Source organism: Mandrillus leucophaeus, unplaced genomic scaffold, assembly GCF_000951045.1.
Source record: "Mandrillus leucophaeus isolate KB7577 unplaced genomic scaffold, Mleu.le_1.0 Scaffold484, whole genome shotgun sequence".
Taxonomy (NCBI): Eukaryota; Metazoa; Chordata; class Mammalia; order Primates; family Cercopithecidae; genus Mandrillus; species Mandrillus leucophaeus.
In genome coordinates, this window is record NW_012105187.1 from 405,283 (window position 1) to 426,230 (window position 20,948).

The following is a 20,948-nucleotide window of genomic DNA, read 5'->3' on the forward strand; positions in this document are numbered from 1 at the left end:
CCAGGCTGGAGTGCAGTGGCGCGATCGCGGCCCACTGCAACCTCCGTCTCCCGGGTTCAAGTGATTCTCCTGCCTCAGCCTCCCGAGTAGCTGGGACTACAGGCGCGCGCCACCACGCCCAGCTGATTTTTGTATTTTTAGTAGAAACGGGGTTTCATCATGTTGGCCAGGATGATCTCGATATCTTGACCTCGTGATCCGACTGCCTTGGCCTCCCAAAGTGTTAGGATTCCAGGCGTGAGCCACAGCGCCTGCCCGAATTATTGTTCTTCTAATTAGTAGCTCTGTCTTTCTAAGGCAAGATATTCTTTGTCTCAGTTTCCTTCTCTAAAGGAATCGTGGTCTTACCTATACAAGATTACTAAGGATTAAGTAAAATAGTTCCATTTAGATGATCTATTATGGATATTGTTTGACACACAGTAAGGGTTCTACAAAGGATAACTATGGAGAATCTTCAGGGAGTGGACGACTCTCAACTTGTGCCAGGAGTAACTTGGTGGATGTTGTGCCGTTTATGGAAACCGAAATGTAGGGTAGGGTGTTGGAACAGATTTGAGGGGAAATTTAAAATTCTGTTTTGACTGAGATGCCAAGATAACATGCAAATGGGTGAGTTAGTGCCACAGTTGGATACACTTGATTTTGGACTTTAAAGAGAAACGACGGGCAGGGAGCTGTGGCTCACGCCTGTAATCCCAGCACTTTGGGAGGCTGAGGCGGGTGGATCAGGAGGTCAGGAGATCCAGACAACCCCGGCTAACACGGTGAAACCCCGTGTATACTAAAAATATAAAAAATTAGCTGGTCGTGGTGGCGGGCGCCTGTAGTCCCAGCTACTGGGGAGGCTGAGGCAGGAGAATCGCTTGAACCCTGGAGGCGGAGGTTGCAGTGAGCCGAGATCTCGCCACTACAGTCTGTGACTGAATGAGACTCTGTCTCAAAAAAAGAAAAAAGAGAAAAGACTAAACCTTCAATATATATATTTGAGCATCGATAGCATGTAGTTGGTATTGAAAATTATGGGGTTGTATGAGACTAGAGAGACAGGAGTTTGATAGTATAGTCCTTCATATTATTCATTCACCATGAGGGCTTGTTGTTTAATTATTCACGAGGTGGAATTTCCAGATAAACATCTTCAGCTTTCCACGGCTTTTTTGTTAATAGGACATTCCCTTCGCCACATGGATGACCAGAGTTAGACTGTGACCACTCAAACGTAACAAATTTATGCCAGGGTACAGTTTGATGCATTAGACGTAGGTGCTAACAAAATGCATCAAACGTGAAACGTGAAGCAGACAGTTTAATGCTGGTAATAGGATTCGTTTCACAGCAAACTAAATTCATAGCACATTTTATTTTCTCTGGTTATAAATGTGGTCTCAGATATCTTCCTTACAGTTTAGACTCAGCACTTAGACTGATAGGATCCATATCTTCTGGTATTTTATAGACTGAGACAGAGAGGGAGTGCCAAGACTGATTGTTGCATTTCAAGAAAACTTTAGTATCCTCAAATTTTAATAAGTAATAAAGCCTAAAGGAGAGATTTGGTATAGAACATTTAAGTTAATAATAGGTCACTGTCTTCAGTACTGAGTGCTTAATGTATTTGAACTTTATTATATTATTAATACATGACCACAACTTTGGAAACAGTGTGCTAATGGTCGTAATCAGAATGAGAATAAAACATTGAGTTTATATGCAAATGATAGCTATTTCTTAATATATAGTTGTTTGAATTTGAATTTAGGCCTCCACTGTGGGTGACTTGGAAGTTACTTAACTTTCTAAGTCTTAGTTTAGGAAGGAAGGAAGTTTAGGAGGGAAGCTTCCTGAAAAGACAATGATAGTACCCACCATATCTGTGTGCCGTTGTTGTGAGGATGAACTGAGTTAAATAATAAGGTGCCCGTTGTAGAATGTAGGGCCTTATATAAAATACTTTGTAACAAAAGATAAAAATCACTCTTAGTCCCCAGAGACAACCATTTTAGGGGATATTTCTTTCCAGTCTTGCTCATGTGTATGTATTTTTCATGTAGTTCAAATCATACCGTTTTGTATCCTTTTTCTTACAACATGTAAAAGTTTCAATTATGTCATTAGAATTTATATGTGGGAAGTCTTAGCAACATGATAGAATATCCTATGTTTAACCTAGATTCAGTGATCCAGATAATTGGTTCCTCCCAGTTTTTGCTATTATAAATTGTGTTTTTAACTGACTTTTGTTTTCTTAGATCTGAAGAAGACACTTGAATCATGGGTGACGTCAAAAATTTTCTGTATGCCTGGTGTGGCAAAAGGAAGATGACCCCGTCCTATGAAATTAGAGCGGTGGGGAACAAAAACAGGCAGAAATTCATGTGTGAGGTACTAAAGAATACAGTTTGCATTTATGTAATTTATGAGGTTCATTTTGGGGTTAAAAGAATGTTTTCTGTTTGGAGATGTTAATGTGTTGCACATTAGGAAACGACAGTTTATTATTGTGACTTGACTGCTATTCTAAATCATTTTCAAGTCAGCATTGCTTTTAAAGCAATCTGACAGGTAAATTTTTCTAATTAGAGCCTATATCTTCCTCAGCACCAGTAGTCGGGATGGGAAAAGTTGGATCAACTGTAGTTTTACAAGCACCTTTAGAAAGCAGAGCAATTCTTGATTGCTTCAAATCAAAGTGCTTAAATACAACTGAAGAGCTTGTTCGTGCATATTACAGAATCAGATTGTAATGTGAACCTTCTGTTATATGAGAAAAAAATAGCTGAACCTCTTAACATTGTTTTTGTGTTATCACTATACAACACAATTCAAGCTTTTTCTTTCAGTAGCTCATGAATTCTCTTAGGTATATTATTTTCAGTGTATTTCTAGAGTATATTTCCTAAAGTTAGCTGTTTTGTTTTTTGTTTCTTTTTTTTTAAGGTTCAGGTGGAAGGCTATAATTACACTGGCATGGGAAATTCCACCAATAAAAAAGATGCACAAAGCAATGCTGCCAGAGACTTTGTTAACTATTTGGTTCGAATAAATGAAATAAAGAGTGAAGAAGTTCCAGCTTTTGGGGTAAGTACCTATGGCCAGGCAGTTGAGATGTGTGTTGTAAAGTTGTACAAAGTCAATATGCGTAAGAGACTCAGGATAATAATTTTTCACTGTTTACATATATATCGTGTTTCTTAACGAAATTTGGTATCTTGTTTTCTCTCAGGACTGGACAAAATTTCTGAAGATGTGGATTGCATCCTTATTATGTACCTGTCTTAGGGGCTTGAGAAATTCCATTAATCTTTGTGTCTTACGGTTTTATTTGTTTCATGTATTCATACACCAGAAATTTCAGAGTCTGTTATGTTCCATTCATTTCCAGTGATAATACTTTAAATAGAAAAATCAGTAATATTTTAGACATGTTTGCTCCCATTGACACTCCCTCCACCCCCCACCCCAGGTAAACAATGAGTCCTTGCTCTGTCACCCAGGCTAGAATGCAGTGACAACCATAGCTCACTGCAGCCTCAAACTCTTGGGCTCAAGCAATCCTTCATCCTTACCCCTCTTAGTAGCTGGACTACAGGTTCATGCCATCACTTCTGGCAAGTTGTTTGTTTTTTGAGGCAGTCTTGCTCTGTTGCCCAGGCTGGAGTGATCTTGGCTCACTGCAACCTCCACCTTCTGGGTTCAAGCGATTCTCTCCTGCCTCAGCCTCCAAGTAGCTGGGATTACAGGCATGCTCCATGGTGCCCCCCTATTTTTTGTATTTTTAGTAGAGACGGGGTCTCACCATGTTGGCCAGGCTGGTCTTGAACTCCTGACCTCCAGTGATCCATCCACCCGCTTCGGTCTTCCAAAGTGCTGGGATCACAGGCATGAGCCACTGCACCTGGCTGACATATCCTTATATAACAAAATAGTATTTTATGCAATAGAGTATTTTTGTGTTTTTTATATCATGATTATTTTAAGTATGTAAGTATGCAAGAGATACCTCTGTCTAGTAGGTTGTTTTTTGGGGATTTTGTTTTGTTTTTCTGCCTTTTTTGTTTTTGAGGCTGGAGTGCAGTGACTATTCATAGGCTCCGTCAAACTCTTGGCCTCAAGCCATCCTCCCACCTCAGCTCTACCCCAGTAGCTGGGACTGTGGGTATGTGCCGCTACACTAGGCTTTACTAGTTTTTGAGAAATAAGCTTTATTTCTTTTTCTTTTATTTTTTTAAGATGGAGTCTCGCTCTGTTACCTAGGGTGGAATGCAGTGGCACAATCTGGGCTCACCGCAACCTCCGCCTTCCGCGTTCAAGCAATTATTCTGCCTCAGTCTCCTGAGTAGCTGGGATTAACAGGTGTGAGTCACCACACCCAGCTAATTATTATTATTATTATTTTATTTTATTTTTTTTTTTTTTGAGACAAAGTCTTGCTCTTGTTCCCTAAGCTGGAGTGCAGTGGTGGAATCTCGGCTCACTGCAATCTCTGCCGCCTGGGTTCAAGCGATTCTCCTGGCTCAGCCTCCCAAGTCGCTGGGATAACAGATACCTGCCAACATGCCCAGCTAATTTTATATTTTTAGTAGAGTCGGGGTTTTACCATTTTGGCCAGGCTGGTCTCAAACTCCTGACCTTGGCCTCCCAAAGTGCTGGGATTATAGGCGTGAACCACCACGCCCTTCCCACGCCCAGCTAATTTTTGTATTTTTAGTAGAGATAGATTTTCACCATGCTGGCCAGGCTTGTCTTGAACTCCTGACCTTAAGTGATCCGCCCCCTTCAGCCTCCCAAAGTGCTGGGATTACAGGCGTGAGCCACCACACCCGGCCTGTCTATGCCAGTTTTAACAGGGTCCTGTTACTGAATTTTTGTATACTGACTTGTTATAAAATAAATCTTGGCCGGGCATGGTGGCTCAAGCCTGTAATCCCAGCACTTTGGGAGGCCAAGGGCGGATCACGAGGTCAGGAGATCGTGACCATCCTGGCTAACACGGTGAAACCCCGTCTCTACTAAAAAAAAATACAAAAAACTAGCCGGGCGAGGTGGCGGGCACCTGTAGTCCCAGGAGGCTGAAGCAGGAGAATGGCGTGAACCTGGGAGGCAGAGCTTGCAGTGAGCCCAGATCGCGCCACTGCACTCCAGCCTGGGCAACAGAGCGAGACTCCGTCTCAAAATAAAAAAGAAAAAGAAATCTTATTTTCTTCCATTCCTTTGCCTAACGATAGACTTACTTTTTGGTAGATTGACTGCTGGATAATTATAATATTTTACAGTCTTTAATTTCATTGGTTTGCCTCTCTGTAAAATGAAGGGATTGGGCAAGATGATCTTGAAAATGCCTTCTGGTTGAGAAAACAGTTTTACATGTTTGAAGTCCTTGAAGTCTCTATTCATTCTTTATCTTTTAGGCTCTTCTCTATAGTCTTGTAGATCTGCTGGTGACAAATTCTCTTTATTTTCTTTTCTGAAAATACTGTTATTTTACCTTCTTTAAGAATACTTTCACCGGATATAGAATTCTGGGGTGCCAGACTTTTTCCCCCTTTCAGTATGTAAGTGGAAGAAAAAATAGTTTTTCTTCTTCTCTCATACCCCAATAATCAACACAGAAGATTTCTGTGACTAAATGAGGGGCGGGGGTGGGAGGCTTTTTCCACACACACCAAGCCAGCAATCAGTTCTGCAGCAGACAGTAGCTGGGTATCCTCCAGTTCAACTCTGACACTGTATCCTCCAGTTCACCTCTGACACTACCTGGAGATAGCGTCAGATCCCACAGGGTGAAGCCTCAGTCCCACAAGACTCCAGTCCCTTCAGACACCACCTGCAAGTCTGGGCCTCTAGAACTTCTGCCTAACTAGCTTCAAGTTATGGTTTTCATGACTGCCTCTTTGGGGTCAGTTAATTTGCTAGTGTGGCTTACAGAACTCAGGAAAACCTGCATTTATAAATTATAAATAAACTAGTTTATTATAAAGGATACTACAAAATACAGTTGAAGAGATACATAGGGCAAGATATGGAGGAGGTGACAGGGAGCTCCCATGCCCTGCCTCGAACACCATTCTTCAGGAACCTCCACGTGTTCTGCTATTTGGAAGCCCTCCAAATCCTGTCCTTTGGTTTTTATGGAAACTTCATTATTCAGCATTGATTAAATCGTTTGCCAATGGTGACTTGACCTTCAGCCCTTCTCCCCTCACCAGAGGTTGGTAGGTGGAACTGAAAGTTCTAGCCCTCTAATCTTTTCTTGGTCTTTCCAGTGACCATCCCCCACACTGAAGCTACCTAGGGCCTGCCTGCCGGCAGTCAACTCATTAGCATACAAAAAGTCTCCACTTAGGAGATTATAAGGATTTAGGAGTTCTATGCCAGGGAAAGGGGATTGAAGACCAAATACCTTTTTTTTTTTTTTTCTTGCTGCCCAGGCTGGAGTGCAATGGCATGATTTTGGCTCACCGCCACCTTTGCCTCTGAGTTCAAGCAATTCTCCTACCTCAGGCAGGAGTATCTGGGATTACAGGCATGCGCCACCATGCCCGGCTAATTTTGTGTTTTTAATAGTGATGGGGTTTCTCCATCTTGGTCAGGCTGGTCTCCAACTCCCAATCTCAGGTTATCTGCCTGCCTCAGCCTCCCAGAATGCTGGGATTACAGGCTTGAGCCACTGCGCCTGGCCAGAGACCAGATATGCTTTAAAGATAATATGACATTGTCTACTTCCTGTTTTCTGTAAGAAGTCAGCTAAAATCGAATCATTCTCCTATATGTAATGTGGTGGTCTCTGTTTTTAATATCTTTTCCTGTTATTTTTGGTTTTTAGTAGTTTGACTTATGTTGTGACTGGGCATGAGTTTTTTTTGTATGTGCGCGCTTAACTTGTTCAAGGTTTGTTGAGATTCTTGAATCCATAGATACATGTATTTCACCAAATTTGAGAGACTTGGCTATTATTTAAGATATTTTTTGTTTTATTTTTTCTACTTTCCTCTTGGGGTTTATATTTAAGACTTTTGATAGCCCACAGCTCCCTGAGGCTCTCTTTCTTTTTTTCTTTCGTATCATTTTTTCCACTCTTCTTCAAATTGAATAATTTTTATTGATTATCTTCAGATTCTGTGATTGTTTTTTTTCTGTCCCTTCCATTTTTCTAAGCCCATCCAATGTATTTCAGACACTACCATTTTCACTTTTAAAAATCTCCAGCTTGTTCTTTTTTTATGTTTTATTTCTCTGGTGGCTTATCTTTTCATTCATTGTAAGTGTATGTTTGTAATATAAATATGGATTTCTTTTATGTCATGAAGCTTAATTCCAATAGCTGCCTTAAAATCCTTGCCTACTACTGTTAACATCTAAGTCATCTCAGGGTTAGATTCTATTGATAGGTATATTTTCTTGAGGTTGGATCACATTTTCCTTTTTGTGTATCAAATAATTTTGGACTGTATCCTGGGCATTGGAATATTATGCTGTGGAGACTCTGAATAGTGTTATACTCATCCAGAGAGCATTGATGTGGTGGTTGTGTTTTCTTTTTAATCAGGCATTTAATTTGATCGAACTCAAACTACAAGTGCTGTCTTTTGGGTGTTAACTCAAATCTCATCTCAGTTTTCTTAAATAGGACAGCCATGGAAGAGTCCTTCAGGTCTCCTTTGGAATCTGCCCTGTACATGTGTGGTTTTCAAGGGCTAGCCAGAGATTTCATATAAAGAATTTGGGGCTCCTCCTCTCTGGCTGTTTCCTTTCCAGCATTCCCTCACTTTCTAGTAGCTTTGCTTTTCCTGAACTCTAATTCTGATTCTTCAGGCCAAAACGATGGTTTCATTGGAGTTTTAGCTGCCTGGGATGGCTTCCCTCAGGCTAAAAGCTACAAATAAGCTGGAAGTAGACCTTTGATACTCCGTGCTTCCCCATTTTAACTTCTCTCAAGAATCTACCTACTATTTTTTGGTTATTTTTTTATTGCCTGCACATAGTTCTGGTGTGTTGTATATGTGTTTGTATTTTTTTCCCCCTAAAGTTTATGTTATTTGCAGGAGGATCAGTCTTACAGGAACTTATTTGGCCTCAACCAGAAGTAATCTCATATGTCATTTTTTTATTAGTGTTTTAACATGGCTCAGATGTTTTCTATTAAATGCTCTGTGGATTTCCTACTTTTCTTCCTTACTTCCTCTGTTCCAGCTACCGTGTACTTCTTAATAGGTCTTCAAATATGCCCTCATCTTTCTGCCTCAAAACTTTTATACCTGTTTCTTCTACCTGAAGTACTCTTCCCCAGCTGTCCTATTTTATATTATAAATTCACTGTCATCCTCAGATTACTTCCTAAACTCCTTCAGTGCTTCATTTTTCTCCATAACACTTACTTTTTTAACTCAGTGTTTCTCAACTGAAGACAATTTTGTCCCCCCAAGGAACGTTTGGCAATGTTTGGAGGTATTTTTGTTGTTGTAACTGGAGGGGGCCACTGACATCTAGAAGGCGAAGGCCAGAGATGCTGCTAATAACCAACAGTGCACTTGACAGCCTCCTAGAACAAAGAATTAACCATCCTAAAATGTCACCAAGATGAGAAACCTTGTTCCAACGTAATTTATTTTTGTTTGATTGTATGAGAATAAGTTCATGAGGGCAGGTTTTTTTTTGTTCTTGTTCGTTGCTCTGTCCCCAACATTTAGAATGGTTCCTGGTCTATAGCAGACCCTTGAATGTTTTTTGGTTGGCTGAATAAATGAATGGATGAATTTGGGGGAAGAAATTGTAACAACCCATTTCTACTTTTAACCCCATAGTCCATTCTTGCATTGCTATAAAGAAATACCTGAGACTGCATACTTTATAAAGAGCAGCGATTTAATTGGCTCACAGTTCTGCAGGCTTTGCAGGAGGCATGGTACTGGAGTCTGCTTGGATTCTGAAGAGACCTCAGGAAACTTAGAATGATGGCAGAAGGTGAAGGGGGGAAGCAGGGATGTCCAGGAGCAAGAGAAAGTAAAGGGGAAGATGCCACACACTTTTAGATGACCAGATGTCAAGAGAACGCACTCGATGTTGCTAGGATAGCAGTACCAAGGAGAGTGGCACTAAACCATGCGTGAGAAACCCACCTCGTGATCCAGTTACTACTCTTCAGGCCGTACCTCCAACATTGAGGATTAAAATTGGACGAGAGATTTGGGCAGGGATATGTAACCAAGCTGTTACCAGCTACCATCTTCATCTTACCTCCTCATTCTAGGCAAATCCTTTTTCATATCACTTATTTCATCTGAAACTTGCCCTTTCATGCAATACATTGCATTTGCCAAAAGTGAGCGTGTAGAGGATATTTTAAAATTTTTTTGCTGTGGACAGTTGTAGAATATTGAAACTCCGTGTTTCAATCATCTGGCTGCAGCACTTTCAGTTTTATTCATTTCTAACTGCTCCCCTTTCTTAGATTATTTTGGAGCATCCCGACATCTTATTCATCTGTTAATATTTGTTTTTAATTAAAATAATCCTTTTGTAAAAAAATGTGTTATAATCAAACCTAAAAGAAAAATTTAAGAATAGTGTCTTAATATGATCAGATATCCAATTAATGTTGAGATTTTTCTGATTGTTTTATAAACTTTACCCCTCATGGGAGATTTGGTAATGTCTGGAGATGTTTGAATTTGAAGGAGGTGTGCTGATGGCGTCTAGTGGGTAGAAGCCAAGGAGTTAAAAACGCTGGTATTCAGAACAACTTTCTGCAACAAATTATCTGGTTGAAATGTCAGTGGTGCTAATGTTGAGAAACCTTGGTCTATAATCTCATCACTAGTTTTAGATAACTTATACTTTTAATTTGCTTTTTAAAATTATGAGTGAAGTCAAACATCTTTTGACCTTTAAGGATCATTTACATATATATTTCTGTGTACTGCCTGTACGTGTATCTCCCCTTTTTTTCATTGGATTCTTGGTCTTTTCCTCTGCGTTTGTTTATATATTAGCAATATTAACTCCTTATCTGCGATGTGTCACAAATATTTTTTCTCAGTTTGCCCATTATAACTTTACTTGTGTTTTTTGCCATATCAAAAAATTTTTTTCAATGTAAAATATACGCACATACCCCCCCTTTTTTTTTTATTTAATCATTGTTCAGCTTTATTGATCACATCCTCCAACCCAACACATTTTTCTGTTTTCTGTGGCACTGGATTCTCTAATTATCTTTCTGTCTCTGACTGCGCCTTAATTTTTTTTAATCTTCCTCTTGGTAGAATGTGGAACCATATCCTTATGTATTCAACCATATCCTTAAGTATTCATACATAATACTACTACAAGCTTGGGTATTCTGTCAGATACTTGTGTCCTTTTGTAATGAACATATCAGGACTTGACTCTTACCTAGGCTAAATCATCCAGCTTCGGTGACAGAGCCAGACCCTGTCTCAAAAAAAGAAAAATGGCGTGGCGGCTCACACCTGTAATGCCAACACTGGGAGATAGAGGCAGAAGAATCACTTGAGTCCAAGAGTTCAAGTCTAACCTCAGCAACCTAGACCCCATCTCTACAAAAATAAAATAGAAATATTAGCTGGGAATGGTGGTGGCTGCCTGTAGTCCCATCTACTCCAGAGGCTGAGGTGGGAGGATCACTTGAGCCCAGCAGGTTGGGGCTGCAGTGATCTGTCGTTGCACTCCAGTCTGGGTGATGGTATAAGACCCTGTCTCAAAAAAAAAAAAAAAAACAGGTTTTTAAATGGGAACAGATTGTGAGAATAGAAAAAGAAATAAATGGACTATAGCACTGCCAATGTTGCTAAAATCTGCGTATTTTTGTTTAGATATTTAAATGTATATTTTAATGTGATAAATATATGTTGTGTATGCTATTTTTATAACCTACTTAAAGTATTTTCTCATATTGCTGACTCTAAGGCAGAGCCAAGATTATGTACTGTGACACTTTGAATACTCTTTATACCTCACCGGTTTTAATTTATTTTGAAATGTTAGGAAATGCTCCCCATCACTGAAAATAGAAGTTACATCACTCAAACACCTCAATTCTCATAGGTTAGGAATTTTCTTTTAGGTTGGTGTAGATAGAGAGTGGGATAGAGAGGAATTTGAGGCCCTGGAGTGGCAAGGTGGTAGAGGAGGACAAGTTAGCATTTTGGTGCCAGTACTGCCCACTGAATTTTTCTGGGTCTTGGTTATTAGGGCTGACCCTTGAGTAGGTTCTACTTTGTCTCCATAACCCCAACCTTGGAGGTTATCCTTCAAGGTATAAGCTCTCTAGAGGAAAGCAGAAAAGAAAAAAATTCACAATGTACTAATAACACCTAGCTTTAGAAATGCTGACTCACATATTGGCAGAAGCAAAGTGGTAATGTGAAAAAGTAACAAAGCGCCCCAAAAACCCTAATAGACAATTGGAAATTTGAATTTAGATCTAAGTGAAAATTTTAAATTATGATCATAGACTATTTAGATAACAGTGTCTGTCAAAACTCTGGAATGATAAGAGGAACAGTCATTTATTCAAAAGAACATTGGTTACACTGTTGCACAAAAAACAGCCTTTTGAATGAATTAGTAAGCTTTCATCTCAGAATAAAACAGGAAGAAATTAATAGCGATAAAATCAGAAATTGCTGAATTACAAAGTAAAAATAAATAAAATTTTTAAATGTTCTTTGCAAACAGAAATAGTCCATGCCATCTAGTTAAGGAAAAGGTTACATAGATCTCAGTTCTTTATCCTAGAACCCATGTGGTTAGATGGGTTTGAGAATTCAGGATTTTCCTTAGTTTAGAAAACTAATACCTTTTATGTAACAGCACATCTGAGGCAAAACCCTGTAATTAAACTTTCCTAATACAGCATATTAATGACTTTATAAGAAAAATATCTACTCAGTGATCATTTTAATAAAGGCTTTGGAAAAGGCATTTGATAAAATTAAACACTAATGACCAATAAAATACTTAAGAAATGGAGTAGAAAAATACTTTCTTGACTGCTTTAAAGGGTATTATCTAAAATCAGTAGTAAACACTGCACTAAAAAAGGGCCCCAGAGCAGTGTTACTCGAAATGTTACAGTTTGTGAGGAGGTAAGTACAGAAATAAGTAGACATTTAGAAATACAGTATTGTGACAGGTTGTTCCCAGTGGATTAGGGGAAACATTCAGCCAGTTCTTCATTGCAGACAGTTTGAGATGCACTGCTCCACAGACTTAACCTCTAAACAAAGATGGTAATATTACAAAGAAAGGAGGTGTGACACATGGGTCTCTTAAATATTAAAAGAATTTACTAGTCTCTGTGAAGACGAAAGCACTGACAACTGCCTTGACTTTTTCTCTTGCAGGTAGCATCTCCTCCCCCACTTACTGATACTCCTGACACTACAGCAAATGCTGAAGGAGATTTACCAGCAACCATGGGAGGACCTCTTCCTCCTCATCTGGCTCTCAAAGCAGGTAAGGGACTTGAATGCGTGCACATGATGGAGAATAAGGTACATACAATCTTGATCACCATCTCTGTTTCTCATTTTGGGTAGAAAGAACTGCAGTAAACTCTTGATGTTAAGAGACAACCCAAGGCCTTCATAAATTTGCACATACTACCAGATCATTTATTTTTTCTTAGAACGTGTGGTACAGCATAGTTGTTTGCTGTCATTAACTTTTACTAAATTTTTCTCTGAGTAAATAGATTTTGCATAGGCTAGAATATTTGGTGAAAGAATCTTAGGAATTGCCTTTTCTTGTTCCTTATTCTTACTAAATATATTGTTGACTTGTTTACCCTGTGGATCCTGGCCATTGCCGAATTCTATATGCAGTAAATCCTCAGTAGGTTCTTGGAAACTGCGGAATGACTTACAGCAGGTCCTAGAATAACTTTGTTTCCTTTAATGTTATTCTCTTACAACATTGTTTAAAGTCTTCGTTTCCAAGAATCTAGCAATGACGTTAAGTGAGGACTTAAGTGTATAGTCACAGCTTGTATTGGGATGTCTACCATATGGTAGATCAACTAGGATTTTGGTCAGATTGCTTAAGTCTCATATCTGTTATTTATTAAATAACAGTAGTATTTGCTTCATATGATTGCTTTGAGGGATAAACTTTTTTAAATGCATGTAATAAACTTAGAGTTAATAGTGCTAGCTGCTGTTCTTACTTATTTGGCGTTTTCATCAATAGTTACTTTATTTCTGTCACTAGTCCTAGCAGGTACCTGTCTTTTCAGAGTCACATTTATCAAAGAAATGGTTTTATCGTTCAATCTGTTGTTACATATGTAACAAGTTTAAAACAAAGCTATATTGATAATATATGCTAAATTAGCCATTTCCTGTTACAGCCACTGTCATTCACTACTAAGATAGCTTCCCCCTGCATATTAGCCTCAGAATTTGTAGTCGGAACCTGTACTTCAGGGATTGATGTAACACTTTTCAAGTAAGCCATGGACATTTCAGGCTCCTTTCCAAATTGAAACCATGAATTTCTAAACATGGAGGTTCAAAATATAAATTAGGATAATCCTTTTTTTTTTTTTTTTTTTTTTGGAGGCAGAGTGTCACTCTGTCACCCAGAATGGAGTGCAGTGGTGCAGTCTTGGCTCACTGCAACCTCTGCCTCCCTGTTCAGGTGATTCTTTCACCTCAGCCTCTCTAGTAGCTGTGATTACAGCCACATGCCAGCATGCCCGGCTAATTTTTATGTTTTTAGTAGAGACAGGGTTTCACTATTTTGGCCAGGCTGGTCTCAAACGCCTGACCACAAGTGATCCACTCTCCTCAGCCTCCAGAAGTACTGGGATTACACGTGTGAGTCACCATGCCCAGCCATAAATTAGGATAATTAGTTAATGTATTTAGGATTTTTCTACAGTTACGACTCATTAAGAGAACAATTTTTTTTCTTTTAACAGAAAATAATTCTGAGGTAGGGGCCTCTGGCTATGGTGTTCCTGGGCCCACATGGGACCGAGGAGCCAACTTGAAGGATTACTACTCAAGAAAGGAAGAACAAGAAGTGCAAGCGGTAAGGCCAGCACCCTAGGTTACATCTCTGAGAATGTGATTTGGGACTTAGTTAACAGCAAGGCTTAGGATATTAACAAGTTAGTAATTGGGTGCATTTTTTAAGAGGTTATTCGAGACTACTTATTAGCACAAGTCATCATAAAGCTAAACTACCCATTTACTCTTGTTATTCACATTGCCTATGGAGGAAAAAGTATTTTTTCTTGGCAATAATAAAAAGGTTTCCTCTTCAACTTTATAGGAAATGTAATTATGTCAGGGGACCTTATTTTATGAGCACTTAGAGTAAAAAATGTCTTTAGTAGTATAGCTTATTTTTCCACTAAATGTATTCAGAGTGTTAAAACAAGCACAAAGAAGTTGTCATTTTTTTTTTTTAGGAAGAATTTAAACGCAATGTATTAACCAATAGCTTGTTTATATAATAGGGCCTTTAGATGCAGTAGAAACTAATTCTGGTTCAGTTTTTGACTAGGATTATAAACTATCAAAACAGCTTTTGCATTATAAAGGATAGTACAAAGACGGTATTAAAAATTTCTGGGTCTTAAGTGTGTATAACTAAACTTAATGCAGCCAAATTTATCATTGATTCTGCAGACTCTAGAATCAGAAGAAGTGGATTTAAATGCTGGGCTTCATGGAAACTGGACCTTGGAAAACGCTAAAGCTCGTCTAAACCAGTATTTTCAGAAAGAAAAGATCCAAGGAGAATATAAGTACACCCAAGTGGGTCCTGATCACAACAGGTTTGCTTGTTTCGTTCTTTTCCTTCTGTAGTAAGTTAAGGTGGTTTTGGATATTCACTGTTGAATATAATCTATTTTTGTACATTGGTTAATTGTGTGGATTAGAAGTGAGTTATTAAAAGATACGTTGATTTGCCCAAGAATAATTACTGATATGCATTGTGCAGTTTCCATGGTTTTCACGAGTGTGAATTTTAGCTGTGTTAGAAGTTCAGCGTAAATCTGCTTTTTGTCATGCTAGACATTTGAGATGCTCATTTGAATCTGAGAGGCAAAAGTCATAACCACAAGTGCTAGTTTGTCCCTAGTTGATTTAAAAACCAGCCAAAGGTGGTGATTTTTTTTCACCTTGGTATTATTAGAGGCCGTTACGATTTCTTTAATGGGTCAGGTTAGATACTTAAGTTTTGAGTCCTAGAAGTACATCGTATTGCATCTACATCCACATTTCACTTAAGCCTTGAAAACTGCCAGCTTTCTTAGGAGTCCTATTGAAATTTAAGGGCTTATCTAAGTAAGGTCGAAAAGGAACAGCCTTGGTCTTTGTATGTGGGGTATACTTTTTTACTGTTAAATGTATAAAACTGAATATAAAGGGAGGTCGTTTTAACAGTATGTTTCTCAGCCTGCTTGCTGTTCTTCCTGAGAGCATTCCAGGGTGTAGTAATTATTACTCCCAGGAAGGCTCATATGGATTAGACTTTTCTGGGGAGCGATGTATTTTTATTAGAAGGGAGGGAGGTTGTAATGGAAACCTTTTTGAATGATTCAGTTTGCTGTCCGTACTTATGAAATAAATTATCCAAATATATTAAAAAATATTTTTATCAAAAATCAAAGTGTTCTCCCTTGGATGCATCTAGCGACCCTGAAATAATTATTATTAATACAAAATTTTGTCACTGATCAAAATGATATTTAGAGCATGGTTCCCCCTTCCTCCCACTGTTTTGTTCAATCCTGAATTCTCAAATATTTCTGGTGTCAGCCTTTTAAAACCCTCAGGTTGCAAAGGAGTGATACATTTGTTGATGATTTGTTTTCTTTCATATTTTGTCTTTCTGAACGGATTGGGCTTGGTAGCACTTGGTGACTTTAAGAACAGTAAGATACCTAAGTGTGCCTGAAGCTCATCGTTGCAGACATTTTTTGTTATCAGTATCTTACCATAGATTTCTGATACAAAGCAGTGACGAATTCAGGAAAAGACAATGTGGGAGGCACAGACAATTGGGGGAGCCAGGACAGCATTGCTCTTTGTATGTCCTTTTATTTAAAGGCATAACAGACAGCAACACCAGAGGTCTGTGTTCATACACACATGTGCTGCTGCTTAGGCTGAACTAAGCAATCACATGGGAAACTATTGTAAACTGATTTCTGGTGTCGCTGTTCCCCCTAGGTGGAGGAGAATGAGATTGAGTGCTGACTTTAAGCCTGGCTGAGAAACATACTGGCATCGATGTCATTAATGAAAGGGTGGATGTTGTTCCCCTGAAAGCCAGTGGCCTTTGACCCCTGAAGCCGCTGTGCCTGAAGGTCAGTTCACACGAGGTATAGGAAGGAGTCTTAACATTTATTTTTTTCTTAAGCCTCACCCAGCCTTTTATTCACACCACCAAGTCTAGGTTAGAATGTATCTGAGCAGTGAAGGGACCAGAATGCATAGTTTTCAAAGGGCAGTTTTTCCCTTACTAAAACCTAAATTCATTTTTTAGACTCTGCTAGCAGTTTTAGATGTAATGTTACAACATGTGTTTTATTCTCCAGGACCTGATTTAAATAAATGTGATAAAAATAGGCTAAGTTTTTTGTCATCCAGGGCTGCTTCCAACTGCAGGCAGATGTGAGAACTCTGCCTCAGGAGCCATTGATTATGCACAAAGTGTATGTGCATGTGTGTTTGCGTATATTAGCTTAATAGATCGCAGTCATTACTGAGTGGCCTATGCAAAGGAATCTTACAGTAATTATAACTGTAATGTAAAACATTTGGGGCCTGCTTTATTTCTTGGCTCCAAGCTAAGCGGAAAATTCCTTTTCATGGAATATGTTGTAGCTCTTGAGACTCCAGCCTTTGGAATAAGAGTAAGTAAATATAAAATCTAATACCCTAACGTTTTCCTTTCGTGAACAATTGGCTCATCAACTTTGATTATAGTTGTGTTATGCCATGTTGTATATTATATGAAGTTTATATACTTCATTTGTTCTAGGGTTGGGCAGAAATAAATGTTGGTAATTTTTTTTTTTTTCTGTGATTTGCCTAAGCAGTTGGAAAGCCTGCCTGACTTGGGAGACCTGGATTTGCCAGTTTCTAACAGTGAAATTTCTAACCTTGCTTGTATATGTTGTTACAGGAGCTTTATTGCAGAAATGACCATTTATATCAAGCAGCTGGGCAGAAGTAAGTGTTACTGTTACCCAATATTCCAAGTCTTTGTATAGAGAAGGAATCTTCACATTTAAGTCTTGAGCCACATATACAGAAGCTGTATTATTGAAAGAGCACATGATATAAGATAGCATCTAGGGTATATTTTACAATATTAGTAATTATAAATTAGAGGCAAAGTCTCCCAGTTTGCATGTGAAAACAGACCGTGTTAGTGTAGTATTTCAAAGGTAAGACACAGTGAGATGATTAGGAGTCTGCCAGCGTCAAAGAATTTTAAACTTTTTTTTTTTTTGAAACGGAGTCTTGCTCTGTCGCCCAGGCTAGAGTGCAGTGGTGTGATCTCGGTTCACTGCAAGCTCCGCCTCCCGGGTTCACCCCATTCTCCTGCCTCAGCCTCCCCAGTAGCTGGTACTACAGGCGCCAGTCACCACGCCCAGCTAATTATTTTGTATTTTTTAGTAGGGACAGGGTTTCGTCATGTTAGCCAGATGGTCTCGATCTGACCTTGTGATCCGCCCACCTCAGCCTCCCAAAGTGCTGGGATTACAGGGGTGAGCCACTGCGCCTGGCCTTAAAACATTTTTTCTTTTTTATATATAAAATGAGTTATTTTGAGTGGATGGGTAATGCTAAGGGAGAGACGATAAAGGCAGGCTAACTTATGTCAGCTCACTTATCAAGGTTAATTTGGCTAGTTAGGCAGAAAGATATCTTTGTACCCTTTTGCTTTATATTCATCTCTCCTAAAGCTGAATGATACTGGAGGAGAGGAAACTTTCTATTAATATTTTCTTTAAGGATATGAGTAACTTAGCTTTAGTTTAATGCTGAAGTCAGCAAACTATATCCCTCTGGCCAAATCCAACTTACTGCCTGTTTTTATAAGAACTGTTTTATTGTGTAACATAGCTACACTCATATTTTAGACTTCACAGGTCACACATTGTTATTTTCGTTTTATTTTTACAAACCTGAAAAACGTAAAGCCATTCCCAGACCTGTGGTTTGTCAAACTCTATTGTCAGTAACTGCTTTCACACATTAAAGGCAGAGTTGAGTAGTTGTGACAAGAGACTATATGGCCTGCAAAGCCTAAAATATTTATTATTTGACCCTTTATGGAAAAAATTTCCCAAATCCTGGTCTAGTTAGCCACTCTGGACCCAATTACTTTTACTGGTTTATTTTTTACTCTTTGTCTTTTCAAACTATGTTTTCTTCCCCTATTTTAATGCCCGATGATCTTAACAGTGACAACTTTGTTGAAATAGGTTATTTGCTTTCATAATATTGATTTGTATGAGTCCTAGTATCAGCCCGTAACCAAAACAGTTGGTTATTTAGTTGCTAAGCTGTTGGGCAATTTCTTTTGTTTAGCTAGAACGCATGGCATACACTGTATTTGAGAGCTTCTTGTGTACGTAAACCCATAGTTTCTTGTGATGTTTCTTCACTTAGGTGATTTCTTTCTGGTAATCCTGACCTTACATTACAGGGATTTTTGCACGAGAACATGGATCAAATAAGAAACTGGCAGCACAGTCCTGTGCTCTGTCACTTGTCAGACAACTCTACCATCTTGGAGTGGTTGAAGCTTATTCCGGACTTACAAAGAAGAAGGAAGGAGAGACAGTGAGTCTTTAGATTTAATAGACTTGTGAGATAGCGTAAGATTCAATTTAGCTCTTGTTTAGTATTTGGCTAAAGAAGTTTAATTTCAAGGAATCTTACCTCAGGGAATGAAAATGGTCCTGCTAATCATCTCTGTGTCTGGCATAATGTTCATAATAGGCAGTGAGTAAATAACCATTGAAGTAGTTCTTGCACTAAAGGGAACTGACTGTTGGTTTAGGAATATTGTAGACTTAGTGTTGACTGTATAGTCTTAGCCCCATTGTAGTAGATTTGAGTAGTGTTGTTATGTGTGATCCTTTTTCCGTAGGTGGAGCCTTACAAAGTAAACCTCTCTCAAGATTTAGAGCATCAACTGCAAAACATCATTCAAGAGCTAAACCTTGAGATTTTGCCCCCGGTAAGCATAAAGCTATTTAGTTCACATTTGCGTAAAACACTCAGTAGACAAGCAAGTCATTTTTTTTTTTTTTTCTTATTTTTTAATAGCCTGAAGATCCTTCTGTGCCAGTTGCACTCAACATTGGCAAATTGGCTCACTTTGAACCATCTCAGCGACAAAACCAAGTGGGTGTGGTTCCTTGGTCACCTCCACAATCCAACTGGAATCCTTGGACTAGTAGCAACATTGATGAGGGGCCTCTGGCTTTTGTGAGTGCAATATTGTTTTTGAGATGAGACTCTTGTGTTTTACTCTTGTCTATACTTCATTAGTATGTCTAGGTAAAAAATGGATTTATTTTGAAGCCAAATTACATGCTTTGTTTGACCATGTTGGCTTTTTGTTTTACAGGCTACTCCAGAGCAAATAAGCATGGACCTCAAGAATGAATTGATGTACCAGTTGGAACAGGATCATGATTTGCAAGCAGTAAGTCTGAATTATTTAGACATGTAGTGCCCAGAGCTTCAGAACATTCTAGGTTTGGGTAAAAAGTCAAAGAATAATACATTTTGCCCTTTTTAGGAGGGCACATCCAAAGATATGTACCAAACTGCTTAATCCTAGTTACCCCAGAAGTTAGTTGCTGTGAGTTGAGGGCCTGGGAGATAATTTCACTTCTTAATGTAATTTAATAAAAGTGGAGAGATTCAGGGCAGTAACTCCTTTTGTTGTTGGGTTTTTTGTTGTTGTTTGTCTTTGTGTTTTCCAAATAAAAAATTAAAATGTTAGAAGGAGTGCATGTGCGATGTTCAGGGACAATGAGAAAATTTAGTTTTTGGACAACACCAAAAGATACATTCTTCAGAAGTTTAGTGGAAAGAAGCAGTTCTATTAGAGAAATTTTTTTGGGAAAAAAAAAAAAAAACATTTTATCACTAAGCCAATGGAAATCTAAAAAAGAGATGGAAGTTTGTTTTTTTTGTTTGTTTGTTTGTTTTCTCGAGACAAAGTCTCACGCAGTTGCCCAGGCTGGAGTACAGTGGCATGATCTCGACTCACTGTACCCTCCGCCTCCTGGGTTCAAGCCGTTCTGCCTCAGCCTCCTGAGTAGGTGGGATTACAGGCGCGCGCCACCACAGCTGGCTAATTTTTGTATTTTTAGTAGAGATGGGGTTTCACCATGTTGGCAAGACTGGTCTCGAACTCCTGACCTCATGATCCTCAGCCTCCCAAAGTGCTGGGATTACAGGCGTGAGCCACTGCTCCCGACCTCTAGAGATGGAAGTTTTTTGAAGGATCAAGACAGTTGCTTCTAATGTGTTGGTAGAAATTTGACTAAAGTGTGACTTTTCTAATGCAGATCTTGCAGGAGAGAGAGTTACTGCCTGTGAAGAAATTTGAAAGTGAGATTCTGGAAGCCATCAGTCAAAATTCAGTTGTCATTATTAGAGGTGCTACTGGGTGTGGGAAAACCACACAGGTTCCCCAGTTCATTCTAGATGACTTTATCCAGAATGACCGAGCAGCAGAGTGTAACATTGTAGTAACTCAGGTAAGTAGTAGACCAACCATGAAATACCTGGAGACTAGACTATTTCTAATTCTTTCTTTAACTACTTTTTGTGATTATATAAGGTTGTGAGAGTTAGTGAAATTAAATTTTAAAAAAAAACAACAAACCATAAAAAGAACTTAAGTCTTTTTCTAATCTCTAGTATGCTACA

At 38.8% G+C, this 20,948-nt stretch overlaps 1 protein-coding gene across 3 annotated transcripts in view; it reads left to right on the forward strand.

Annotated features, from left to right (window-relative positions):
- The window catches only part of DHX9 (DEAH (Asp-Glu-Ala-His) box helicase 9), a 48,425-nt gene that overhangs the window by 1,106 nt on the left and 26,371 nt on the right, over nt 1–20,948 (forward strand). For 2 of the 3 annotated variants that reach the window (XM_011995328.1, XM_011995329.1), the window contains exons 2-12: nt 2,253–2,385; nt 2,941–3,081; nt 12,369–12,480; nt 13,946–14,058; nt 14,661–14,809; nt 17,170–17,216; nt 18,703–18,839; nt 19,150–19,239; nt 19,329–19,490; nt 19,633–19,710; nt 20,585–20,776. In XM_011995328.1, coding sequence (XP_011850718.1) covers nt 2,275–2,385; nt 2,941–3,081; nt 12,369–12,480; nt 13,946–14,058; nt 14,661–14,809; nt 17,170–17,216; nt 18,703–18,839; nt 19,150–19,239; nt 19,329–19,490; nt 19,633–19,710; nt 20,585–20,776 — 1,332 coding nt within the window. In that variant the 5' untranslated portion in view covers nt 2,253–2,274. Of the gene's footprint in view, nt 1–2,252; nt 2,386–2,940; nt 3,082–12,368; nt 12,481–13,945; nt 14,059–14,660; nt 14,810–16,211; nt 16,349–17,169; nt 17,217–18,702; nt 18,840–19,149; nt 19,240–19,328; nt 19,491–19,632; nt 19,711–20,584; nt 20,777–20,948 lie in introns of all 3 variants that reach the window. The other variant, XM_011995330.1, reaches the window with a different exon arrangement.